This window comes from Salvelinus namaycush, chromosome 8 (assembly GCF_016432855.1).
Source record: "Salvelinus namaycush isolate Seneca chromosome 8, SaNama_1.0, whole genome shotgun sequence".
NCBI lineage: Eukaryota > Metazoa > Chordata > Actinopteri > Salmoniformes > Salmonidae > Salvelinus > Salvelinus namaycush.
In genome coordinates this window covers 27261444-27288713 of record NC_052314.1, presented here as the reverse complement: position 1 = coordinate 27288713, position 27270 = coordinate 27261444, and the positions used below count along the sequence as shown (strand labels likewise).

At 47.6% G+C, this 27270-nt stretch overlaps 2 protein-coding genes across 4 annotated transcripts in view; one reads left to right on the top strand and one right to left on the bottom strand.

Moving 5' to 3' along the window:
* LOC120052575 (protein furry homolog-like) overlaps positions 1-24627 on the top strand; it is a 71039-nt gene extending 46412 nt beyond the window's left edge. The window contains exons 23-51 of one of the 3 annotated variants that reach the window (XM_038999563.1): positions 89-260; positions 486-573; positions 664-776; positions 2537-2687; positions 2780-2883; positions 3019-3201; positions 3407-3608; positions 3936-4057; positions 4219-4406; positions 4675-4769; positions 5215-5831; positions 6016-6284; positions 6522-6662; positions 8109-8309; positions 8611-8772; positions 8866-8940; positions 9065-9241; positions 9995-10207; positions 11257-11433; positions 13660-13997; positions 14176-14253; positions 15523-15730; positions 15825-15974; positions 16267-16365; positions 17156-17224; positions 18202-18219; positions 21172-21282; positions 22384-22577; positions 22699-24627. In XM_038999563.1, coding sequence (XP_038855491.1) covers positions 89-260; positions 486-573; positions 664-776; positions 2537-2687; positions 2780-2883; positions 3019-3201; positions 3407-3608; positions 3936-4057; positions 4219-4406; positions 4675-4769; positions 5215-5831; positions 6016-6284; positions 6522-6662; positions 8109-8309; positions 8611-8772; positions 8866-8940; positions 9065-9241; positions 9995-10207; positions 11257-11433; positions 13660-13997; positions 14176-14253; positions 15523-15730; positions 15825-15974; positions 16267-16365; positions 17156-17224; positions 18202-18219; positions 21172-21282; positions 22384-22577; positions 22699-22942 — 4959 coding nt within the window. In that variant the 3' untranslated portion in view covers positions 22943-24627. Of the gene's footprint in view, positions 1-88; positions 261-485; positions 574-663; positions 777-2536; positions 2688-2779; positions 2884-3018; positions 3202-3406; positions 3609-3935; positions 4058-4218; positions 4407-4674; positions 4770-5214; positions 5832-6015; positions 6285-6521; positions 6663-8108; positions 8310-8610; positions 8773-8865; positions 8965-9064; positions 9242-9994; positions 10208-11256; positions 11434-13659; positions 13998-14175; positions 14254-15522; positions 15731-15824; positions 15975-16266; positions 16366-17155; positions 17225-18201; positions 18220-21171; positions 21283-22383; positions 22578-22698 lie in introns of all 3 variants that reach the window. The other 2 variants (XM_038999562.1, XM_038999564.1) reach the window with 2 other exon arrangements.
* A 484-nt stretch (positions 24628-25111) lies between these two features.
* On the bottom strand, positions 25112-26470 carry LOC120051858 (zygote arrest protein 1-like). Its single transcript, XM_038998744.1, has 4 exons — positions 25784-26470; positions 25530-25622; positions 25366-25440; positions 25112-25255 (listed from the first exon to the last, which is right to left on the bottom strand). Exons 1-4 carry the CDS (start codon positions 26468-26470, stop codon positions 25112-25114), a joined length of 999 nt encoding a protein of 332 aa, XP_038854672.1.
* Between the last annotated feature and the right edge of the window lie 800 nt (positions 26471-27270).

Sequence of the window (27270 nt, the reverse complement as noted above, 5' to 3'; positions counted from 1 at the left end):
CCAACCATTATTCAGTCATCTCAAATGTTTGTTAAAACGTGTGTGTGTGTGTGTGTGTGTGTGTGTGTGTGTGTGTGTGTGTTCTCAGGTGAAGCGGGTGGTGGTCTACCTAGGCAGGGATAAGACTATGCAGCTGCTGGAGGAGCTGATGTGTGAGCTGGACCTGACAGACCCAGTGAGCTCTGCTGTCACTCACATGGACAACCCTCCCTACTACCGCATCACCTCCAGCTACAAGATCCCCTCCGTCACCTCAGCAGGTATATATCACACTGTCTTCTATACATGTCCCTCTACGTTATAGCCCTACTGTTCTGGGATATGAAACACAGATGCTTGATGTTTCTATGTTACATATTCTCCCGTCTGCTCCCTCATGGACTGTTGGGCTGTATGAATTACTGTCATAATGACATTGTCTGTCATGTACCTCATAAACCTTGTTGCCGTAGTTTCTAGATGTCTATCCCCATCTCTGTCCACAGGAACCAACTCCAGCAGTAACACCATGGTGCCAGGAACCGACGGTCACCATGACAGCAGCAAAAATAAAGACTCCAACATGGATGACGGGTATGAGATCACACACTAACTCTCTCTCTCACACACACACACACCGAGACACTCCCAGTAAGACTACAGCTGTCTCTCTGTTGTCTGCAGTTCCACCCATCTGGACATCTACAGTGGTCTGAACAGCAACCTGAGCCGTCAGCACCACCGCCTGGAGTCTCGTTACAGCAGCAGCTCTGGAGGATCCTATGAGGAGGAGAAGAGTAAGAGACAGCCATACTACTCTATGCTTTATATACAGTTGAAGTCAAAAGTTTGCATACACTTAGGTTGGAGTCATTAAAACTCGTTTTTCAACCACACACAACCACAACCACCACTATAACAAACTATAGTTTTGGCAAGTCGGTTAGGACATCTACCTTGTGAATGACACAAGTAATTTTTCCAACAATTGTTTACTGACAGATTATTTCACTTATAGTTCACTGTATCACAATTCCAGTGGGTCAGAAGTTTACATACACTAAGTTGACTGCCTTTTAAATAGCTTGGAAAATTCCAGAAAATTATGTCATGGCTTTAGAAGCTTCTGATGGGCTAATTGACATCATTTGAGTCAATTGGAGGTGTACCTGTGGATGTATTTAAAGGCCTAACTTCAAACTCAGTGCCTCTTTGCTTGACATCATGGGGAAATCAAAATAAATCAGCCAAGACCTCAGAAGAAGAAAAAAAATTGCCCTCCACAAGTCTGGTTCATCCTTGGGAGCAATTCCCAAACGCCTGAAAGTACCACGTTCATCTGTACAAACAATATTACGCAAGTATAAACACCATGGGACCACGCAGCCGTCATACCCCTCAGGAAGGAAACGCATTCTGTCTCCTGGAGATGAACGTACTTTGGTGCGAAAAGTGCAAATCAATCCCAGAACAACAGCAAAGGACCTTGTGAAGATGCTGGAGGAAATAGGTACAAAAGTATCTATATCCACACTAAAACGAGTCCTATATCAACATAACCTGAAGGGCCGCTCAGCAAGGAAGAAGCCATTGTTATAAAACTGCCATTAAAAAGCCAGACTACGGTTTGCAACTGCACATGGGGACAAGCTCATACTTTTTGGAGAAATGTCCTCTGGTCTGATGAAACAAAAATAGAACTGTTTGACCATAATGACTGTTATGTTTGGAGGAGAAAGGGGGAGGCTTGCAAGCCGAGGAACACCATTCCAACCATGAAGCACGGTGGTGGCAGCATCATGTTGTGGGGGTGCTTTTCTGCAGGAGGGACTGGTGCACTTCACAAAATAGATGGCATCATGAGGAAAGGAAAATGATGTGGATATATTGAAGCAACATCTCAAGACATCAGTCAGGAAGTTAAAGCTTGGTCGCAAATGGGTCTTCCAAATGGACAATGACCCCAAGCATACTTCCAAAGTTGTGGCAAAATGGCTTAAGGACAACAAAGTCAAGGTATTGGCGTGGCCATCACAAAGCCCTGACCTCAATCCCATAGGAAATTTGTGTGCAGAACTAAAAAAGCGTGTGTGAGCAAGGAGGCCTACAAACCTGACTCAGTTATACCAGCTCTGTCGGGAGGAAGGGTCTATAATTCACCCAACTTATTGTGGAAAGATTGTGGAAGGCTACCTGAAACGTTTGACCCAAGTTAAACAATTTAAAGGCAATGCTACCAAATACTAATTGAGTGCATGTAAACTTCTGACCCACTGGGAATTTGATGAAAGAAATAAAAGCTGAAATAAATCATTCTCTCCTATTATTCTGACATTTCAAATTCTTAAAATAAAGTGGTGATCCTAACTGACCTAAGACGGGGAATTTTTACTAGGATTTAAATGTCAGGAATTGTGAAGAACTGAGTTTAAATGTATTTGGCGTATGTAAATGTATTTGGCGTAAGGTGTATGTAAACTTCCGACTTCAACTGTATATACATACTGTACGTTCCACGTTGCCACAGGTGTGTGTGATAAGCCACTGTTTTCGCCAGGTGACTCCATGCCGCTGTATGCTAACTGGCGTCTGAAGGTGATGGACCACAACCGTCCCGAGCCCCTCCCTTTCCCTCCCACAGGGGGCTGCTGGTCCCCTCTGGTGGACTACCTGCCGGAGACCAACACCCCTGGAGTACCCCTCCACAGGTAACCTCTACCCCCCCTCTCCACTTGACCTCTGACCTGTCTGTATGACCTTTCCCCTGTCCCAGCTGACCCTCTGGTGTGGTGTATCTCAGGTGTAACATAGCTGTCATCCTACTGACTGACCTCATAGTAGACCATGGGGTCAAAGTGGAGTGGAGCGCCTACCTTCACCTCCTGCTGCACTCCATCTTCATAGGTAACTAACCACTCGCCTCTATACAGCTGACTGATTACAATTTGAGTGAGGTATACCTGTCTTTATACTCATCATTTACAGGCAAAACTCTACTTTGGCCAGTGTTCATGGAATAGTTGTTTCTCCCCCCACCAGGGTTGGACCACCAGCACCCTGAGGTCTACGAGCACTGCAAACGCCTCCTGCTTCACCTGCTGGTCGTCCAGGGAACCAACAGCGGCGTCCAATCCCTGGCCTCCGTGCTGCTGCGCAACCGAGAGTACAACGACCCCAAGGTGCTGACCGTGAAGCCACCGCCCCACGAGTTCAACCTCACAGGTCAGTAGCGCTCTGCAAAGATCTGAGTAGGTTAGCTCAAGCACACATATCCCTTTGCCTGGTTCTGTATTGTTCAATAAGATCAGTAGGGGGCAGCAGAGATCCATGTCCTCATTTGCTCTCCAGTCTTCACAGATCAGTGTGTGAAATCTCAAGTTTCTAGCGATTCTTCAGCCATGCTTGTGTCTGTGTGTTACTCACGCAGGAGTGTGTGACTTTGTGCCAGACTACCAGCCGTCTCCCATGACAGACTCAGGCCTGAGCTCCAGCTCCACGTCGTCCAGCATCAGCCTGGGTGCAGGAGTCGTCCCCCTGCCCCACCTCACCCCCACCCTGATCAACGAGGTGGACGTCACCGCAGAGCAGTACGAGAAGGTCAAAGCTCTCATCGAGTTTGTCACCTCCAGGTAGTACCCGACACTCAACTACACTACATTTACCTGAAAATCTGTTTTTTGCACTGTATGTGTCTGTCATGGCTCTGTATATCAGTTTGTCTTATGTGATGTACTGTACCATCATGACTCATTTCTTCATCCAACCCATGTATCTGATCTCGCACTTGCAGCCATGTCTGAAAGGATGGGGTATCGTTCATTTGCATGTGTTTGCGTGTGCTACTACAAACCATTTTTGTTTTGGGGTGAGAATATCAGGGTTCGATGAGTTGTGACGATTGTTCGGACTTCCCCTCGTTTTCTCTCCTGATTCGGTCTTGTCTTCCTGTCCTGCAGGAGGCGGGGGCCCCTGTGGAACCATGAGGACGTGTCACCCAAGAACCCCAACATAAAGAGTGCTGACCAGCTGAGCGTGTTCCTCCGACATGTAGTGACAGTCTTCAAACAGTCCCAGTCAGGTCCTTGTGTGTTTGTCACTTCCTTATCCCTCTCTGCTGCACTGACTGTCCTGTCTGTAGCATTTCTTAGCGCTAAAATATTGCCATTAAATATCCCTCTATTCTTATGTCTAGCATCCTTGTTTTTATATTAAATATCTCTGGCTGTTTATGTGAATCAGGTTTCCAACTGGAGCAGTTGCTGAGTGAGGTCGCCCTGCAGACTGCTCTGTCCTGCTCGTCTCGTCACTACGCTGGACGCTCCTTCCAGATCTTCAGGGCTCTCAAACAACCCCTCACAGCCGCCACACTTTCTGATGTCCTCTCACGCCTCGTAGAGACAGTGGGCGACCCGGGAGAGGAGGCACAGGTGAGCTAGACGACCCACCGGTATCAAGACAACCACCTTCTAGTATAACCTTTGGGCTGTCTGCTCATTTGTTTTCTCACTAACTTCTGATCTCAGATGAGAGAGAGCATAGCCACTTAAACAGGGACTAAACTCCAGAGGGTTCAGCCACTCTGACCTGTGATCAGTGTGGATCAGCAGCTTTGTTAGGAATCAGCAGCCACTGGGTACTGCAGTATCAGGGGTCGGTTTGTCTCGGTGGTTGACCTCTGCTCCTCTGTCTCCTCAGGGTTTTGTTATCGAGCTGCTGCTGACTCTGGAGTCAGGGATCGACACGCTCGCTGACACAGTCAAGAACTATGACCTCCTCACTGCCTTGGCACAGTAAGCACTGACCAGTTAGATCTGGGCAATTCCACGGTAACAGTGACAATGAGACTCAGATTTTTCACATGAAATGTATGTCAAACCAAACCAATGATTGCAAAGTTAAGCAAACCATACAACTCTATGCACAAGGACTACTTAACAATTTCCACTGAGAATTTTACAAAAACACGTTTACAGTGCAGATGTAAAGTTTGGTAACAGAATGACTGTTTGTGCTGTTTGTTCCGTCATTCTGTTACCAAACTTTGCATCTGCACTGTTCTTCAAGTAAATGTGTTTTTGTAAAATGTTCAGTGGACATTGTCTTCACACTGTTACTGTGGAATTTCCCGTCGCTGATACAAACACAATTTTGTCAACTCGCGCTCTCTAAACACACGCATTATGGACACTTTAAAACCCTGTGTTAGCGAAATACTCATTGTCATTTATCCTGCAGGGCCTCTGCCCATGAGCACCTGCTGGGGGCCAAGTTTGCAGCTAAAAGGAAGAGCACGGGCCAGCTGAATCTGAGTAGCGGTGGTCTTTTCCACCAAGGCCACTACCCCCACAGCCACACCCGCAGCAACTCCCTCCGCGCCAGCCTCATGGGTGAACGTAAGGGAGACCGCCGCCGCAGTAACACCCTAGACATCGCCGACCGGCTGGCCGGTAGCCACGGCAACCTAGCGCGAACGCAGAGCTTGTCGTCGTTGCGGGAGGGTGGCAGAGGGGGTCCTGGGGAGGAGGCCATCCCTCCTGTGGACCCATCCAACCTGATGGCCACGGTGTTCTGGATAGCGGCCTCCCTCCTGGAGTCGGACTATGAGTTTGAGTACCTGCTGGCCCTGCGGCTGCTCAACAAGCTACTGGGCCAGCTGCCCCTGGAGAACGCAGACAGCAGGGAGAGACTAGAGAGGGTGCAGGCCAAGCTGAAATGGTACAGCTTCCCTGGTCTGCTGCAGCTCTTCCTCAAGGGCTTCACCTCAGCTTCCACCCAGGAGCTCACCATCCACCTGCTAAGCAAGCTCATCAGCGTCTCCCGCCACACACTGGTCGACCCCTCCCAGGTGGCAGGTAAGCGAGCAGGTATTGATCTTATTGATTTTATTCAGCACAAGTTCCTGGCTTCATGCTTGGTAAATGGCACTAATCCCCCCTAGAGCCTTCCGATGGGGTTAGACCTGTTTCTCTTCCTGTGTTAGCTCAGACGATCTAGATTCACTTGATCCTGACGTCGTCTGTTGCCGTCTCCTTGTAGGTTTTCCTCTGAACATCCTGTGCCTGCTGCCTCACCTCATCCAGCACTTTGACAGCCCCACTCCGTTCTGCAAGGAGACGGCGGATAAGATAGCCAAGGTGTGTGCCGAGGAGAAGTCCGCCACGCTGTCTAACCTGGCCCACATGATGAGCCTGTACAGCGCACACAGCTACTCCAGAGACTGTGCCAACTGGATCAACGTGGTGTGTCGTTACCTGCACGACGCCTTCGCTGAGATCACGTTCAATCTGGTCACATACCTGGCCGAGGTAAGCACCCGCAACACCAGGCTTTCATAGAAGTAATGAGGAGAATCAAAGCTGGCAACTTATTACGTAGTCCATCTACATTACACCCACTGGTTAACCTCCATTTACAGGAGCTTGTTTTTTTTTATTATGGCAAGTCAGCAGTTGATTGTTGATCAGCTGGTAATCAGATGTCCAACATCTAACCCATGATAGCTGCTGTGAGCCTGTTCTTTACCCTTCCCCTCTCATCCCCAGTTGCTGGAGAAAGGCCTACCCAGCATGCAGCAGTCCCTGCTGCAGATCATCTACAGCCTGCTGAGTCACATTGACCTGTCGGCTGCACCCGTCAAACAGTTCAACCTGGAGATCATGAAGATCATCGGCAAATATGTCCAGGTGAGTCCTGGACGCCCTTTAGGTTTCAGCTCAACACTCTGACACTGTTTAGGCCTCATCTCTGGGAGGTTTGAGAAGAATGAACGGGAATTGGCTGATACAGTACATTGAGTCAGGCAGCTCTATTCCTGTATGTGTCACGTGGCTCTTTCATTTCAGCAGATACAGCCTTTGGTGTGTAAGAGAGTGAATATGTGAGGGAGAAAGCCAGAATGACTCCCTCTCTACAGAGTGACGCACTTGAAGATTTAAAGCAGGTCATGGATCTCAGGCCATTTGGACATAGTCAGCCAGCCAAGGCTCTTTATAGAAGAGCCTTTTACCAGCCCTGACCCCTGGGCTTGAACTGCTCTTCAGTCAGAGCTGCAGCTGGCCTGACTACCACTCCTACCCTCCCCCACCCAGCCTCAGGACAATTCTCCACTCACCGACCTCCACAGCAGTGTGTGCTTTTGTACAAGTGGATTCTTTTGTTAGTATGTTTGAATAAAGACTGTTAATTCAGACCGAGTTCTTTCAAGGTTGCTTGTAAGGGTTGTCAGCCTGGTCCGAGTAGGATTGAATATGCTGACCCTCAACACAGGGGCCCCACAGGGGTGTGTGCTTAGTCCCCTCCTGTACTCCCTGTTCACCCACGACCGCGTGGTCATCGTTAGACTCCAGCCTCCAAAGCCATAGACTGTTCTCTCTGCTTCTGCACGGCAAGCAGTACCAGTGCATCAAGTCAGACACCAACAGGCTCCTGAACAGCTTCTATCCCCTAGCCATAAGACTGCTAAATACGTGGACTAGTTGACACTTCTATGTGATTTTGACACTGTCTCTATGCAAACTCACAGGACTCTACACACTCACGCATAACATGCACACACATTTATACTGACTCTACACATGCATACACACACACTTACTCACATGCAATCCTCATTTACGCTGCTGCTACTCTGTTTATCATACATCCTGATGCCTGGTCAACTTACCCCTATACATATCTACCTCTTTCACTCCAGTATCCCTACACATTGTAAATATGGTATTGGATCTGACCCTCTACATAGCTTCTTACTTTTGCGTGTTCTTATTTTTATTTCTCATGTTTTTGTTCTACCTTGTTATTTTTAGTACTATATTGATTACTGCATTGTTGGGTTTGAAGCTTGCATGAAAGGCATTTCACTGTACTCGTGTACATGACATGAAAACCTGAATTAGAAAATGTCATACAGTATAATAGGAGCACTGACTGTGGACATTTTGTTCCTTCACATTTGTGGATAGCCCTAGAATTGGATGGTGTTTTGTATGGGAAAGAACAAGAGGCTTGAGTTGAAAGACAATATATTTCTTAACTTTCCCTAGAACTGAGGTGTCCTCCTAAAACCATTTGAAAATTCTCTCCTATTGACAATCTAACTAACACCACCTCTGTTCCTGTGCATTCCCCAGAGCCCGTACTGGAAGGAGGCCCAGAACATTCTGAAGCTGGTGGTGTCTCGGTCGGCCAGCCTGGTGTTGCCAGACGAGGTGCAGCGCTCCTACAGCACCGAGTCCTCTGGATCCCCAGAGATCGCCTTCACTCGCATCTTCAACAACTCCTCTAAGGAGCTGCCCGGCAAGACGCTGGACTTCCACTTTGACATCTCAGAGGTGAGGTCTTGCCTGCTCAATGTGTAAATTGATGTTTTTAAACTGTTGTGCTTTGTGTTTTATGTTGTAACATGTTTTTGTATGGAACTGTATGTGCTGCTAAAATGTCAATACAAAGAAGTACCTTTCTCTGACATCTGTCCTGACCTACGTCCTCTTGTTATCTTTTCGTCCTTCTCTGATTGATTGTTTTTTTCACTCTTTCCATGTTTCTCATCTTTTACCTTCATCCCCTACCATTTATCAGAAAATAATTAGACCTGTATAATTGAGATTAACTGGTTTAACCTTTGACCCCCAGACACCCATCATAGGGCATAAGTACGGGGACCAGCGCACAGCTGCAGGGCGGAATGGGAAACCGCAAGTCATCGCTGTGACCCGGAGCACGTCCTCCACTTCCTCTGGATCCAACTCCAACGGCCTGGTGCCTGTCAGCTGGAAGAGGCCCCAACTCTCTCAGGTACTTTCAGCCACTGGATATGTTACGATGTGGTTTGCTATGTTTAAAGTTGGAATGTCTCATGCATTTTTGGTTTATGTTGTCTTATTTCAGAGGCGAACCAGAGAGAAGCTGATGAACGTTCTCTCTCTGTGTGGTCCTGAGTCTGGCGTTCCCAAGAATCCTTCTGTAAGACACCTGGCATGTCAAACTGTGAGCGAGCAGGACTAGTGATCAACTTCAACAAAACATATCCTATCCCTCCATGTGCTTTATTGAACATGTTTACCATAACTGTACTCTCTGTGTTTAGGTGGTGTTCTCATCCAACGAGGACCTGGACTCAGGTGATCAGCAGACCAGTTTGATCCCCACAGTGGAGGAGGTGGTGAGGGAGGAGGACCTGCAGGGAGAGGATGCAGGAAGTGAGCAGCAGTTTGGAGTCTTCAAGGACTTTGATTTCCTGGACGTGGAGCTGGAAGATGCTGAGGTGAGCGGTGTTGTACTGTTACTGTACACTAGGATAAGTCATCTGTACACACACACACACACACCTGCCTTGTATATGATCATTTGCAATAGTCGCTCTGCTGTTGCATCATTTTAGATCATGTTGTTGATGGGTGACAATAAATGGTTTCATTCAGTGATTGTGGGCTCGTGCACTCAAGTGTGTGTGTGTGTGTGCAGGTCTTGGTATGACTTTTCTTCCATGTTGTCCTCTAACTGTCCCTACTGCCTACTCTTCCTAACTCACTTTGTTACCTTTCCTCCTTTCACGCCACAAGGAGTTGCAGGTAAGTTTTGGGCCAGCAAGAGCTGCTCTCCTCAGTGCCCTGGTGTCCCTCTGTCAGTCATGTGATTGTCACCCTGTAGAAGCACCTGTTTTGTCAGTCTAGAAACAGACAGCCAATGAAGCATGCCACAAATACTTTTTGTTTCATGATCGATGTAGTCTGCACTTTGTCCTGATTTTCCTCCTCTTGTGCTTTTATTTAGTTTGTCTTTAAAGTTTTGCAGCTCTCTGTCCGAAGTGATTAGGGTCAAAGCCTTAGAGACAAGGCGTTGTTTCCTCCTTTTCCCATTACTGCAAACACAGCTCTTTTAGATGTGGCATGTTAGTGACGTACTTCTGTTTTCTTGTGTACTTGTGCTGTTGTCATCATCCACATCTTCGACAGATATCTCAAACTTCAGTTAGTTCTACTGGTATCTGACTGCTGTTTCCTTGGGTGTCCTGTAGGGGGAGAGCATGGACAACTTTAACTGGGGCGTGCGTCGGCGCTCCCTGGACAGCATGGACAAGGGGGAGGGAGACGGGGACACGCCGTCCCTGCAGGAGTGTCAGTACACCGGGAGCACGCCCAGCCTCAACCTCACCAACCAGGAGGACACGGACGAGTCGTCTGAGGAGGAGGTACTGAGCGCTAGCCAGATTCTCACCCGCTCTGGCCTCGTAAGTCTCACCCACCACCAGGGTGCTCCCGTCCCCCTCCCGTCCCCATGCTCCTCACACAGCCCGTTGGCATGGTGTGTGTGTGTCCGCTGAGCAGAGCTATTGCAGAGCTGCTACTTTACCCGGTATGGCCTGGGGCTAGATGCTTGCTTCCGCTGGTAACAGTCACTATTTCCCTCCCTACCCTCCTTCACCCCAATCCTAGATGCTCTACTGTAATTTTACCCACAAACCAGTACCCCCCTTCCCCCAGAAGTTTGTTTTTAGGTAAGTAAAGTAGAGACCCAAACACTGTACTTCTAAGAATCAGTCCAGCTTTCTGATATGTTTAAGGTCACAGACATAATATATGGGAATCAATGAACTAACTGGGAGATGAATTACAATAAAGTGAAACTCAAGAGTCCATAGCATGCCATGTAAAAACGTATTTAGTCAAGTTACAACGGGCATCAAATTAACAGCATGTTCCTTTGTGAGCATGAACCCAATATCATTTTACCCCCCAACCTCTGGCTGCCTTTCTCTAACGTCTCTTTGCTTTGCTAAAAAAATATATATATCTTCCCAGGGTGTTATCGACAATATGCTGTTATTCCTGGAGCTGCTCTTCAGTCTATGCTGTCTTCTTATTCCTCCTTTGTGCTTGATAGTGCACTGTGAGACTGATCCTCTAGTGGCCCTTGGGCCCAAAGACGGCTCTGTAGTAACTTTTAAACAATGCTACCATGAGCATGCAGCATGTCATTTGCAGACAAAGTAATGTGAGAATATATAGTTTTTCGAATAACAAGAATGTTTTGTAAGAATGCCTGGAACATAGCAGATTTTTTTTTATTGGTAAACGTCTTACTTTTGTATGCAAAAAAAACAACAACAAGAAACTTGCATGTTGAACAATAAAAACTAAACAGTATACTAGCAGATATCCTGGAGACACGGAGCAGAGGACCAGATAATATATAGAATTTGGAGGTTTGATTTAGTATTTACTATCTAGTTCCAAATGGAAAAGTTGAACCGTTCTTTGCGTCCGTCTCTCACTCCAGATGAACAGTGACTCGGCTACGGACGATGCCACGTCCAACCACGTGGACTCTCTGCAGCAATCGCAGGAGTCGTCCAGCAGTGCCTTGACAGAGGAGACCACGGCCCTGCTGCCCCGCCAGGACAGCACTGCACTGGAGATGCCGCGCTCTGACTCAAACAGCAGTCAGCTGCCTGAGGTGCGACCAATCGGGAGAAATAAATCGGGGTGCTCCGGTTCATTCTAGCGCCTTATCTTCTTCTTTTAACCATTTTCTACCTCTGCTGGGCTCTCTCTGTCAGTCGCTTTTTTTTCACGCAGAGGGTTGGTGGCCGCCTCCTCTCTCCGCCTGCCTCTAGGGAGAGCGCTGTACCTGGGGTGCAGTGGGCTGGCTCTTGTCCTGCCTGTTCTCTGGACAGAGCCGTAAGGGGTGCTCTCTTTGTTCACATCTCCCTCCGTCTCATCTCTTTCTCTCCGCTTGTCGCGCTGCTCGGGGCTTGTGGGTGTTGTGGTGGGCTAGCTCTTGCTTTCTCTGATTTAGCTGGTTCGTGGTTCTTGCTTGTGTAATTGGGGAGACGAGATCATCGTCAATGCTCACCTCAGGCTAGCCGAAACGGTTCACCTCTCAATTTGGAACCTGAACATTCAAAACGAAACCCCTCGTTAAATACGTGCTGCGCATTGGACACCAGCGGGGCAGACCCATATGTGAGTATGAGCTAGTTAAGCCGGCTACGCTAGAGATCATTGTGACGCAACACAGACATGCGTTAGATATAACCAGTGAGGACAGTTCACCAGGGAACACCGTTAGGTAACCCAGTCACTAACAGCTTCCATTAGTCCATTTTATTATCTACACCTCTTCCACATAATGTTTTGTGTTGATAGTATGCCGCTCTTGTTTATCCCCGACGACCCCATTCTGAATTGACTAACTCATACACACTGACACAGGACGTACATCTGCGGATTGTGCAAGTGAAACTGAGAGGTGGGATTTTCAACGGGGACTTTCAGTCAGAGAGAACACCGGGTCCCCCCCCCCCCCCCCCCAGTAATGTGAATAAAGATTCCCTGTGAGCCCCTACTGTCCCTGCCCGTACCCATCAGCTCAAGGACATCTCCTCATGATAGGCCCGGCTCTTAGTGTAATGAGCCCCAGATAAAACCATCGATTCTCTTGCTCATCCCCTCCACGACGGCCCGGACAGCCACCCACTCCTAAAAGCTTTCCGTAATGAAGCCATCGTGCCTCAGGGACGCTCTGGCAGCCTGCCACCTCCTCTCTCAGTGCCTTAGACTCTTAAATGGAGGGAAACGAGGCACAGACAGAACACGTCCATTTCGATTACATGTTCTAGACCCCCCCCCCCCCGGTTCCGTGGACGTGTCTTCCATGAACACAGTTGACTTGTAGTGTTTCCTGTCTAATGACGCACACTGTGGTTTAATGCAGGTAACTGCCACCGCACAGAAGTTTGTCATTGTCAGTTGGGTAACAATGTCCCATTGTGTTCAAATGTCACGTTTTACGGTCTTCTGTAGGTAGTCATTTAGTGTGAGCCATAAATCGGTAGTTTATGATCCATCCGTATGTGTTAGAATGCATCGGGGAGGACGGCTCACAATTCCCTTCCCTCCATTCATTATTATATCAGACACAGGGAAACCAGGTGTTTTGTGGGAGACCATTCCATTTATTCCGTTCCAGACATTACTATGAGCCCGTCCTCCCCATTTTTTTAAGTGCCACCACTGATCAGAGTGCAACGCATCTCATCTAATCTGAAGGCTCGTTAGCTCTCCCAGCCTGCCGTCTGGCCACAATGTCAGTGTTTTACTACCCTGATGGTCACACTCTAAATGGCAGGCCTAGGCCAGCACCATAGATTGATATTGGCCCTATTTCTTTAGTGTGTTCCCTTTCTCTAGAGACACCAAGTTACAGGATGAACTTTTTAAAGTGAACATCGATCTCTTGAATTATGCTGACCGTGACCTCTGTTATTTTCTTGAATGTTGTAAAATGAGATTAAGCCAGTAATGTTTTTGTCAGGCATAGATACAGATTAAGTAGATCAGTGGTTCCTAACCAGGGTTGCTGGGAGCCCTGGGGGTACTTGGCCTAGTCACAGGGGATTCTTGAAGACCCACCAGACCATAAGCTTACTGGTAAAATGGGGGGGGGTACTTCAGGGGTACTCCAGGCAGAGCAAAATTCAGTTGGTGGTACAGTAAGCAAAAAAAAAACAGTTGGCAACCACTGAAGTAACTCTTAGGGAGACTTTTAGAGGGGCTGTTGTCATGCCAACCAACCAGTTCTGGTTCTGTAAGGTCTCGAGAGAATGTATCTTTGTATAGTGTTGTAGTGTGTATATATATCTGACCTGCTCCTGAGCTCCCCCTGCTGGCTGTTGTTTAGGACGGGGTGAGCATGACGGCGGCAGATGAGCTGAGCAGCAGCGTGAGCACGGACACGGGGTTTGGCAGCAGTGCCCCCCCTCTGCCCCCTGAGCTGTGTGACCTCACCGACTCCCAAGACCCACACTATGACCTGGACCCGGCCCCCCCTCTCCCACCGGCCATAGACACCCCGCCGGGGTCCCTCTGTGAAGAGAGGGACTCCCTCACAGCCATGCCCCTGCCCCCCATCCTAGACAGCCCCTGTGGCTCTGTGTGTGAGGAGGACGTGACGCTGGCGCTGAAGGAGCTTGACGACCGCTGTGAGGAGGAGGAGGCCGACTTCTCCGACATGTCCAGGTAAGACTGCTGTACTCTACTGACCAGTATCAGAGGACCTGTACCAGTGGCCAAATGTGCGGTGGTTGTGGCCTCTAGTCAGATATCTGTTTGTCGGCAGGTGTATATTGTTGGCAGGTATCCATTGATCCTGTCTCTAGATTGACATCCTGTTTTACGTTTTCATACCTGTTTTCAGTTCAGAGTTGCATGTGGAGAAGCGGAATCTGGGGGGAGTGAGTCAACAACCAGAGTGTTGCTGGCATCAATATCTCAGGTGCCACATACTGCCGACCGTGCCCTTGAGCAAGGCACTTAACCCCCTAACCTGCTCCAGGGGCACTGCTCTGCAGCTGACCATGTGTTGCTCCCAACCTGTTTTGTGTGTGTGTGTGTGGTGGGTCTTGGTATCGTGACAGCAAGTATTGTATGTGCGTTCTGTGTTTGCCCAAGTAATTGATTGAGTGGACGGCGAGTGTGTCGTGTCGGGTCTTCCTGGCCTCTCTGCGATTTCCCTGGTCTTATGAGCTGCTGTAATTGGTGAGCTCATCTCTGGCTCGACTCCCACGCGGGCCAGGCTGGTTGTGGAGCTGAGGGCTGGGCTGGAGCGGCGGGCATCTCTCTGAAGGTGGGCCAGCTCTGGCTCCTCTTTCCTTTTTATATACACACGCTCATCAAGGTGGACCAACTCAGGCTAGAGGACACTGATCACAGTACAGCCACAAATCAACTCTATTCAACTACCAGAGATGTAGAAACCACGTATACACTTCTTGCTTGCTCGTTCAGTACACAAATACTTGAATTAATTTCCCCCATTTCCAAAACCCAGGCAGTTTGATTGATCGCTAGAGAGAATGGCAGTGCTCCTAATGATCCTCCCCCGGAAAACAGAGGGGCTCTGCTGTGTGTGTGTGTGCGCACGCCAACAAGAAAGCTTAACTCAGCAGGAGGTGTTGCGCTGCCTGCTGTGAGATTGGGGCCTTGGTGTGTGTGTGTGTGTGTGTGTGTCAGATGCTGGGCTCAGATAGAGCTCTGCTCTGAATTCCTGTGTGGTACGGTGCAGTGTGCTAGGCAGGCTAGTGCAGCTAGCAGAGAGACTCGGAGTTACTGTGCTGCAGAGAGAGAGAGAGACTGTGTTACTGTGCTGCAGAGAGAGGCAGGCAGGGAGTTAAGGTGAGGATGAGGACGAAGTCTGTGTCCTCCACAGCGCTCGGCAGCGCAGGCATCAGATACTTCTACTCGGTCTGCTTCGTCAGGCTGTTCGGTCCCACAGGCCTGTGAGTATCCGTGTGTGTGGTTGTGTTAAGATGGTAGGAGAGCCATGTGTTCTCTTTGCTCTGTAGTAGAGCTCTGCAAAAGAAACACTGCAGCAGAAACATCTGCAGAGAGAGAGGGGAGGAGGCGAGAGATGGAAGTGTGACGTTGTTTTGGTTACAGTCAGAGCGAGGGTGTGAGTGTATGTGTTTGTGCATTCAGAATTGGATGAATCCTGTGTGTGTGTCAGTGGTACTAAGACAGACCCTGTGTGTTTGTCTGTTCTCAGTCAGGATGAGGGCGATCAAGATGGTTTCTCAGAGATCCAGGCCTCTCCGCCCCCCTCACCCTTCCTCTCCGCCATCCTGGCAGCTTTCCAGCCCGTTACCTATGACGACGAGGAGGACGCCTGGCGTTGCCATGTCAACCAGATGTTGTCGGACACGGATGGGTCCTCTGCTGTGTACACCTTCCACGTGTTCTCCCGACTATTTAAGGTGAAAGAAAGAGTGGGATATGTTTGTTTTGTATATATTCGTGTCTGTGTGTGTGTTCGCTCTGTTGAATGTGTTATTGTCTTGGTGTCTGCAGAGCATGCAGAGGAAGTTTGGCTTCATCACCCACTCGTCAGTGCGTTTCCTAGGAGAGGGGCTGCAGCGAATGGGGAACCAGTTCCTCAGCTCCCTAGAGGTCATGACCTCTCACTCCCAGTGCCCCACGGTGCTGCTGGATGCTGAGACGGTGAGTCTACGCCTGCTAACCCAGAGATGACCACTTCCTTAATAATATGAAGTTATGTTGCATCATTTCTCTGGTTGCAAAAGGGAACCATGACGAAAGCTAACTGTAGCTTGCTTGTTGGTAAGATATTTTTAGCGACGGCAGCAGTTGTATAATCAGCCGTACTTGTTATGTGCGCAATTGCCTATACTGCAGGGAGTTGACACACTCATGTGATATTGTATTGTGTAGTTGGTTGTCCTGCAGTTGTGTCCTTTCGTTGGTTGGTTAACGCGTCTGGTCTGTGTCATAGTTGGTGTCATGTGGACTGCTGGAGACTCTGAAGTTCAGTGTGCTGGAGTTGCAGGAGCACCTGGACACCTACAACGGCAAGAGAGAGGCGGCTGAGGAGGTGAGCTTTCCCCGTTCATCACCATGTACATCTAACCGTTACACACTCGTCCCTATATACAGTTACAGTACTCTGACCTATCGTTTCCTAAACCGCCTGACCACGCAATCACACATCCTTATTCTATGGCTAATTATCATAGCACATATCTGTACTCAGACCAGCCCTGCACCAGAACACTGGGTGGTACTTCAATGGCCTCTCATTTATAGTGAGGAAAACCTGAAGGCTCAATGAGCTGTCTGATTACGCCTCATTTCACCTTCAGCCCAGATCAGGGAGGAAGAGGCTGAGGGAACAGAACCGAGACAATGAGCTGAGTCATAAGGAAGATAAATGTGTTGGGTGTCACTCGTCGTCGGGTCAGCCATCGAATCACAGGAGGATATGGGAGGATTTAGCATCCGTTAGCGTCCTCATTGCTAGTGACATCCTCTGCTGACGGGCTAAAAATATTCTCTGGCGCTTCTAAATCAGTTAGAGGGTTGGACAGGAGGGAGGAAGGAGAGATGGAGGGGGGGGGGGTAAAGAGAACAGATGAGATTGAGAGAGAGAGGGCTCTGGGATGCAGGGGTGCTAATTGAATGAGACGGGTGCAGTTCCTGGAGGATTGGTCTCCACCCCCCTGCACTGGAACCGACCCTCTTTAATTCGCTAAGTACAGCACTCTTATTAAATCTACCCCCCCACCTGACCCCTGCACAAACACACACTCGTTGAAAGAAAAAAGACAATCAATTTCATGACATTCTCTCCCTCTCTCTCTCTCTCCCTCATCCCATTCATACAGTGGCTGGAGAACTGCAGGAAGACGTTTCGCGACAAAGACGGCAACCAACGACCCAACACTCAAGCCCAGGTATGACTAACCCACACACATCTGAACAGCAACTTTACGTCTTGCAGAAAATGTGACGACAGTCTGTGTTCGAGTGCCTTTTCTAACACAGTCAAACAGTCGATAAGCATGATAACACGCCTGTTTGAAACATTTTTGTTCTCAGAGAAAATATTTATGTGTCAAAGCTAATTCATCTCCCCTCGTCCTCGACACCATATTTTAACTACCCACAAGCTCAGTGATATAATCACTACTGAACCCTGGTCTGTCCACTGGTCCTGAAGCCAGTATTACTTCAGCTCATCGTGGTAGCTGATCTGAGAACAGCTGAGAACCTCTACCGTGCGGTCTCCTGTCCCCTGATAATGTTTAGTACTCTGACATCGCTGCTGGAGGTTATAGATTTATAGCCTCTTTGCTTGCCCCCCCCCCCCCCCCCGCCTCTTTCAGGTCAGAGGTTATGCTTGGCTGTGAAAAATTAGCAATTACAGACTAAAGCTCTGTTGTACTCTCATCAGCAGAGAGGCACATACTCATTCGCTGCTCTCTTCTCCCCCTCTTAGCTCTCTTCTCCTCCTCTTAGCTCTCTTCTCCCCCTCTTAGCTCTCTTCTCCCCCTCTTAGCTCTCTTCTCCCCCTCTTAGCTCTCTTCTCCCCCTCTTAGCTCTCTTCTCCCCCTCTTAGCTCTCTGTCCCCATTCTCTCGCTCGGTCTACATCCTGCTCTCTGTTTTCCATCTCTGTATTTCTACACTGCTTTGACTTGAACACACTGATCCTAGACCAGCTGATGTGCTCTGTTATCTAATAACCACTGTTGGGATTAAGCCTCCCCCTGACCTGGGAATGGGCGTTATGATGGAGGGTTGTTACCCCTCCCCTCCTCGCCTGTCAGGTCACTGTATCAGGGTTGCGATGTGAAGGCTCACTAATTCTTGGTCTTTCTCTCTTCCTGTTTTGTTTGTTTGTTTTTGTGACCTGCTCACCCTCTTGCTTAGCAAATGGAAAAACTAGCAGTAAGTGGTTCTCTAAGTATTCTAGACTCCAATATAATCATGATGTCCGGACAACACACTGACCATCTCATCCCTCTCCGCGGGTACCTGCCGCAGTCGTCAACCAACCAAGGCCTGGGCCCTCCCACTCTGATTCCACCTCTCTCATATATATAAATAATTTCCCCAAGCCTACTGTTTCTCATCATTGGCATGTATGCAGATATATGCTCTACTTTTGGCTTCGCCTTGACTGAATAATCTTGTCAACGTTCTAACCCCTCCCTCATCCCTACTGATTTACACAGCAGATGTAAAATCGCGCAAATGAAATCATGATTGTGGTAGTTGTCTGCCTGATTTGAGAGGGGGGGGTGTTGCCCTGGGTTACGGGGAGGGGAGAGGATGGGGGGAGAGAGCTGTGAAGCCATGTTTAGTCTACCTTCATTTTGCATGCTTATTGCACCATTCCCATATCTGTTCAAATTCCCATTCTCTTCCATGTTTCCTGCATTAGAGAGAATGTTTTGATAATTCCAGTAACACATTTGGTCGGTTTAGCTCCGTGGTTGGACAGACCTTATCCATAGGGGTCGTGACAGACAGGTGGTGATGGTCTTTGTATAACCCAGTCCTCCATGGCTGATAATGATGCCGACCTCTGGTTGGTTAGTAGTTAGTTAATAGGGCTAGACTCTCACCTAGGCCTCGTCGGTTCTCTTTAGGGCAGGGGTCTCCAACAAGTCGATTACAGCCCACCGATGAGTAGCTCGCCAAACAATTCTCAAAGTACACTGTATATACAAAAGTATGTGGACACCCCTTCAAATTAGTTGATTCGGCTATTTCAGTCACTTCCGTTGCTGACAGGTGTATAACATCAGGCACATAGGCATGCAATCGCCATAGACAAACATTGGCAGTAGAATGGCCTTACTGAAGAGCTCAGTGACATTCAACGTGGCACCGTCATAGGATGCCACCTTTCCAACAAGTCAGTTCGTCAAATTTCTGCCCTGCTAGAGCTGCCCCGGTGAACTGTAAGTGCTGTTATTGTGAAGTGGAAACGTCTAGGAGTAACAACGGCTCAGCTGCGAAGTGGTAGGCCACACAAGCTCACAGAACGGGAGTGCTGAAGGCCGTAGTGTGTAAAAAAATAAAAAAATAATTGTGGGTACTCAGTTGCAAACTGCCTCTGGAAGCAACATCAGCACAATAACTGTTCGTCGGGAGCTTCATGAAATGGGTTTCCATGGCTGAGCATCTGCACACAAGCCTAAGATCACCATGTGTAATGCCAAGCGTTGGCTGGAGTTGTGTAAAGCTCACCGCCATTGGACTCTGGAGCAGTGGAAACGCGTTCTCTGGAGTGATGAATCACGCTTCACCATCTGGCAGGCCGACTGACAAACCTAGGTTTGGCAGATGCCAGGAGAATGGAACCTGCCCGAATGCATAGTGCCATCTGTAAAGTTTGGTGGAGGAGGAATAATGGTCTGGGGTTGTTTTTCATGTTTCAGGCTAGGCCCCTTAGTTCCAGTGAAGGGAAATCTTAACGCTACAGCATACAGTGACACTGTAGACGATTCTGTGCTTCCAACTTTGTGGCAACAGCATGACAATGCCCCCGTGCAAAAAGCGAGGACCATACAGGAATGGCTTGTCGAGACTGGTGTGGAAGAACTTGTCTGGCCTACACAGAGCCTTGACCTCAACCCCATCTAACACCTTTGGGATGCATTGGAACGCCGACTGCGAGCCAGGCCTAATCACCCAACATCAGTGCCCGACCTCACTAATGCTCTTGTGGCTGAATGGAAGCAAGTCCCCGCAGCAATGTTCCAACATCTAGTGGAAAGCCTTCTCAGAAGAGTGGATGCTGTTATAGCAGCAAAGGGGAGACCAACTCCATATTAATGCCCATGATTTTGGAATGAGATGTTCGTCGAGCAGGTGTCCACATACTCTTGGTACATGCAATTTTCACGCGTTCCACCGCAAACTGTCATAAACAAATCTCACAAGTATCAAACACCGCAAGCTCCCAGCTACTATCTAACCAAAGCAACATAGACATTGTCCCACCCCTGGTTAGCTACTATTGGCTTGAAAAGCCAAACCTAACACTATCTGCCAATTAACTTCCAGCAATATTGCCCCTTTGTGGTGCGGGAGTTTGTCTATCACTCCGCGTTTAGCTAGTTGTGACAAGTCTTGTGGGTTGACAAATACGTTCCCCAAAATGTCTCAATTAAATGTTATCTGCAAAGTAGGCTCGTCTGGCGTAAGTATATCATGAGGAAGTACTGTATATCATTTGTATTTATTATTTGCAAACATTGACATGAAATGAGCAGCAGCAGTACAGAACCATCACTAGACTGGCACATTAGAAAGCACACTAGATGTGCTATTAAAGGGCCAGATGTGCAATTAAAGGGGAATTACACTTTTTTTGTTTTTCTTCTAGACCTCCCCCAAAAATGGTCTTCTGACGTGATTTAAGCATTGACATCAATTTAAGAGTAAAAAAATATATATATATATATATAAAATGAGGAAAAATAAAACTGAACATAATTTGGGAAAGATATCAAAGATTTTATAGGGCCCCCCGTGGAGTTGTTTACACTCAAGGTGTATTGACAGAACACCGTGCACTACTTTTTCTTGTACACTAAGGACCCGGGGAAGAGCTGCGGGGGGAGAGGAGATGAAAGTGCCTATTTGAAAGCTCAAAAAAATAAGTAGCTCGCTAAGTTTAAATGTTTTATTTTTAAAGTAACTCGTGCTAGAAACGGTTGGAGACCCCTGGTGTAGGGACATCGCTCCGTGCATTGTTAACCCTTTCATCTCCTCCCCCGTTAGTCTCTAACCCAGGATAGCCGTCCGTCTGATCATGTGACCATTATGACCTGGTGTGGCTGTAGCGAGTGTGAGCGGTGTGTTACTGTCCCTGCTCTCTCTCTGTAGGAGCTGGAGCTGTGTCGCAGGCTCTATAAACTGCACTTCCAGCTGCTGCTGCTCTTCCAGGCCTACTGCAAACTCATCAGTCATGTGGACACCATCAAGAGAGAGGCAGAGGTGAGACTGGGCAAGGGGTTTGCACCCAAACACTTTACTCAACAGGGCCTGTGTGGTGGGACACTCCATGTGGGTGGTACAGAAGGGCAACATGAAAACAGTTCTAGGCTGTGTTAATAGGGGTCAGTTGTGTCATTTATTTACATGCCAAAAAGAAACATCGCAAGTCACCCACTCAAGCACACTTGGAGTGTTTCACGTCACACGCACCATTGTGTGTGCTAGGTCAACACAGAGAGGTTGTTAGTTTAGTTCCCTTCCCCAATGAGCTCTTTAATTGGACTTCAGGTTGGTTTCAGGAAAGCTTGAGGCACTGAGGCCCCCTGCATTTTTCCACATCTTCCCTGAAAGGAAAACAAGCAGTGACAACGCACACGCTCAATTAAACTCACTTGCTTCCTGTGTATATACACTGAGTATACAAAACATTAGGAACACCTGCTCTTTCCATGAGACTGACCAGGTAAATTCAAGTTAAAGCTATGATCCCTTATTGATGTCACCTTGTAAATCCACTTCAATCAGTATAGATGAAGGGGATGAGACTGGTTAAAGAATACTTTTTAAGCCTTGAGACAATTGAGACATGGCTTGTGTATGCCTGCCATTCAGTGGGTGAATGGGCGAGTTTATGCTTTTTGGAATGAAAGATACTGTAACGGCAAAAGTCGATCTGTAAAGTCATGAGCCATTTTTGTAGATGCCGATGTCCAAATGTGCCCTGGAGAAAATATATAAACATTCTCCAAGATACCTCCGTGTATATGCTCTTTCTCTCACGCGCTCGCACACAATTTTGCCGACCAGACATACAAGCACTCAGACATAGGGACTGAGATAGTGACAGTCAGGCACTATCTAGAGGTTCTGCTGCTGTCTAGCCCTGCTGTCTCATGGCTTTTTACTGGAGATAAATCTCATTAAATCCCCTGAATGAGAGTGAATCATTTCTCTCATGGAGAGATGAGGTTAGATATTTCCATTAATCACATCAATACTAATTGCATTGCTTCATTGACTTTCTAGAGAAGTCTTGCACGTGCTCAAATACACGTGAGATTATCTCTGTGGTTATCTGACCTTTTTGGGTGTGTCTCCAAGGTGACCAACATGTCAGAGGAGCTGGCCATCCTTGAGAGCTGTTTGAAGCAGGTGGAGTCGGGGGTTGATGGACAGGAGGATGTGGGCGTGTCGGATGCCTCCCAGACCAGTACGGAGACAGCCATCCAATCACTGATTGAGACCCTGAGAGCCAGAGACTTCGGCTCTGCCCTCACACAGGTCAAAACCTTCAGGTAAAGAAACAAAGGACTACATCTTTTCTACCCTACATCTATTCCTCAATGTATAGACTACACAGGCATGTGTCTAGTCTTCTGTCCTGATGCTCTCTTCCTCCTCCCTCTCCTCCAATAGGTCTCTGTGGCCTAACGACATCTTTGGGAACGAGTCAGACGACGCGGTCCAGACTCTCCTGCACATCTACTTCCGTCACCAGACGCTGGGCCAGACAGGCTGCCTGGCTGTGGTGGGGCCCAGCAGGGACCTGTCCCAGGCCAGTGGGCGCCTCATGGAGCTCAACCTGCAGATCAGAGAGGCTCTGAGCCAGGCCCAGGCCTGCCAGGCCCCCCAGACCACAGTGGTCAGCACTGGACTGTGAGCCTTCAGGCCCAAAGACTGGACTGGACTGCAGTAGACCTCTCCTGTACCACTCACAGCTTCCATCTGCTCTGGAGGCTGGGGAGACAGTGACGTGTGTCAGGGGAGGACAGAAGAGACTCCACCTAATAAGGGCTAAAGGATGTGTGGGAATAACTGTGACTCATATTAATATATATTACATATATAAAATACTTTAAAAGCTCGTATCTGTTTTCCCAGAATAAGCCACCTTGCCAAATTCAGCTGCAATAAGTCGGGGTATTATGTGACTGGTGAAGACTGGCCCAGGAGCGAGAAGTTAGGAGACAATGGGGATGATGATGCTAAACTGGAAGCGTTTTGGCGGAAATTACCTGATGGGTCTCCCATATTGGCCAGTTGCCTCCTCAGCCCCTCTCAGGAGACTGGTTGCGGTTTGAGGTTCGGTCAGGGAGAAGTGGTGTTATTCTTGTAGCAGAAGAGTTGGAGCATGGGCTCCTTGGGAGTCGGTCTGGAAGGAAACCGGATGGCTTTGTGAGAGGACAGGGCAGTCCTTGTCAAGATTCATAAACAAACACAAAGATATAATAGTTTTCAAAAGCATGCTTGAAAGAGAGAAGCACTGCAATAATATTTTTTGAGAAATGTACTATTTTTTATTAGAGCTAACATCCTAGGTTGTAAATGTTAGGGTATTTAACGTGTAATTGTAACCCTAGGGGAGCTGTCGCCCCCCCCCCTTAGGGACTGGAAAAATATAAATTGATCTGTTTATTGACCTGCGTTGGAGACTAGCATCATCTTCAGCAGGTCTTCTAATGAAACTCACTCTGTAACCAAATAAGTAGCTACCTGTAGAGACTTTAGGCTGTGTGGTATAGATTTAATATTCTTGTATACACAAATGCATATAATTGCACAGAAAGTGCAGACTGGCTACAACTCATTATGTAAACATCTAACTTATTTTACTCTGTATATATTTTAGAAAATGTATAGTGTAAAACCAGTATTTTCCCCTTGTACTTTCGTTGCACTGTTAATCCGAATAGGATGTATGAAGCAAATGTGAGAGATAGCTGATATTGAGTCACTAATGACCTGCTCCACTATTATAATCCTGTCACACGAACTTTAACATTTCCCAAAGATTGGCCTGCCTGGTGGGGGATTGTGGGTCAGAGTAAATTGGAACTGGTTAAAGGCGCTAGCTAGCGTAGATTCTGCTTCCTGTTGGACTGCCACAGCCCAACCAAGCCCAGTCCTATGCATTCCTTTTCTCCACTGTGATCTCCATGTTGGCCCTGTACCCCAGAACAGGCTCCTCTAAGACTTATGAGGGGAAACAGGCCTGTGTTTGTCCATGTTGGCTGTGCACAGCTGCACTGATGGTGTGCCATGGCCCTGTGTTCTGAGGGGAAACTGCTGCCATTAAGGCTCTGCTTTTGCTTCTGAGAAGGCACTGCTTGCCGAACATGAACTTGATGTCTGAAAGTGTTGCAGGAAACTTGTCATGGCACATTGTAAACGATCACTGTACTCATTCCTCAGAGAACTTGTCTGTTGCTTGTCTGGTACATTTGAATGCTGATCTTAGTTATTTACCTGGAAAATTGTTTTTATTGTAGGGATGCATTACCAATATACTTTTTTGTCATCTCACATACCAAGCCTTCTCTCTGGATAAATAAAAACTTGATCATATGAATGTCTCTGCCATTGTTATTCATTTAAAGGTCCAATGTAGCCATTTCTGGGTAACAATTAAATGCATGTTATTTCCACACATTGAAAAGTCAAACCTCGTCTAATGAACCTGAACTTGCTTTTATTAGCACAGACAGTCCTAGCAAAAATTGACCATGTGTGCATTGAGCTATGCTCCTGTAACCTCAATGGCTAGTCTGACATACTTGTGCCACTGACCGTCACATGCATAATGATTAGCGTACAAGCCATCCTAGACAGGGAGAGAAGAATGCCAGAGAACGTAGACTGCTGGGTATTGCCACTTTATTTCACATTCAGAAGTGTTTTCCTGCAATCACTATCATAATGAAAATAAAGGCATAACAGAAAATAATGAAATCCAAAAGTATTCTCCTCCATCCCAGAGCCTCATTAAATGTGCACAGGGGCTTCTCTGGGCTGCAGGACTTAGATGTGAAAGTTCATGTGCAGGTTCCTGCTATATGATGTATTTGAAACTGAAGGTGCGGTCACAGGAGAGCCGCTTGCCCTTGCACCTGCCACACAGATCCTGTCTGTGGGGGCGTTTGGGGTCAATGTGGCGAGGGGTCACTTCGCACACGCAGCGCGACTTGTTGCAAGTCTGTGGAAACAGAGGACAAGATTAAGTGGAGGACCCAAGTTTAGTGTCGACTCATGGTTTAACCTGTTGGTTTGTCAGTTTAACAATGTACAGAAGCCTAGATCCCTAACCTGGCAGGTGATGTCCTCGACCCGGTAAGGATTGAAGGACTTCTGGCAGGTTCTACAGAACTGCTTGAAGTAGACCTGAAACGGAGACAGCACTTGATAAGAGGCACTACCAGAGTAGCAGCAGTAGTCATACGTCAGGGATTGAATGGACCAGCTTACTATACCTTGCTCGTTCCTTGGACGCACCAAACGTATGCGCTCTCCCAACGCAGGTTGCAGTCTCTGCAGTGATAGTACCCATACTTCTGCTCCAGAAACTAGGAAGGCATTGAGTCTAGTCAGAATGTGAATTACATGGAGCATCTTGGTCTAGACGGCCACTATACACAGCCACCTTTACAATTACCCACGTGTCAAATGTTTATTTTGGGTCTTTCAGACTGGCCGAATAAACGTATCGTCAACGCTTGGGGCTCACCTGAAACCTCACGCGGGTCTTGACTTCCGATCCATCCTGATCGGCTTTGACATCCTCGGTCGTAACTGACCGGTCAGTCTTCTTACTAGTTTTTTTAACTGGCCCAGTCTTTTCGTCCTTTGCCTTTCCTGTTTTGTCCTCTGCAGACTTTTCGCCTTTATTCTTTTTCCCCGCCTTCACGGTTTCAGGTGGGTCACCGGTCGGTACTTCACTCGGTCCCCCTTTGTCGTCTTCTAGAAAATATGCAAGTCTCCTAGAAGCGACAGGCGAGTAGACGGCCAGTGTGCGAGGGTAGAGCACGCCTCCCACCGAGCTGCCTGGACCGGCAGGGCTACCGGGTGTCTGGGCCTCCTGTTTACTTTTGCGCAAAGCGTCTCGCTTTCCGGTCATGAGAGTCCTTGGGCCGAGGGAGCACTGCACGGAGACATCCTTCTTCGGGTTGACCTGCACAGCGACATCTTTGGTATTTGCTTTCCGTAGCCTCGGTGTAAGATTGGGGTTTATTTGAGACAAGATGGATTTAAGTTGCGCGCGCTGGTGGTTATCAAAATAGTCCTCTGTAGCCACATAGTTGGCCAAATAATTGTTTCTCCAGCCCGCACCTTTTGGTTTGGGATACCTGCCAGAATAAGGGTTGTAAGATGAATAGAAATATCTGTCGATCGACTCGTCTACATATGTAGCCATTTTTGCTCAGCCAACTTGGGTTATTTGGTTTACCAATTTAAATAGATTGACGAGACACGATTTCATTAATTGTACGCAGGTGTGGCAGTTCTCCTAAATTGGCCTCCAAGACCAATCCGCAAATATAACGGAACTCCGCAAGATTACAGAATGCAGAAGTGTCAGTACATATTTTATTTTTCCTATATCATATATATTTTAATATACATTGACAAACATATACACAATTGTATATTTTACAGACGGGTTGTCATCGTACATATATGTTGATTATGGAGTAGTTAGGTTTTGTTGAAGAAAGGTACTGCATGATTTTTCTTCTTGAACTGAAACTATAGGCACCAAAACATGTACCCTTGAACTTGAATACTTGCTTTGAATGCAAAACAATAATTGACCATGTTAGCTATGTAGCTCATGATCATGTTTGACTTTACAAGCAAGTGAGATGATACATTTGGCAAACCGCTGTTGTCCTGCATCAGTGATGTGAGAGTGGATGAATATATTTTATGAAATCCATTTTCACAGCCATTTTGATTCATACACAAGATGTTGAAGTAACCTTTTTTACTTCTATGAACCTGTTCATCATTTTTTTTCATGGTCTTATGAATTGCTTCAAATATATTTTGTAACATTCTCTCCCTTCATAAATAGTTGCAGTCTTCTGTCCTGTCAGAGACACACCCATAGAGTTTCTGCACTGCAGGTTTTGTTTTGATAGTGATGTCATGAGTGGACCTGAATGTCTTTATGCGCCACTCCACCCATGGTGGGCCGTCATTGTCTTATGCGCA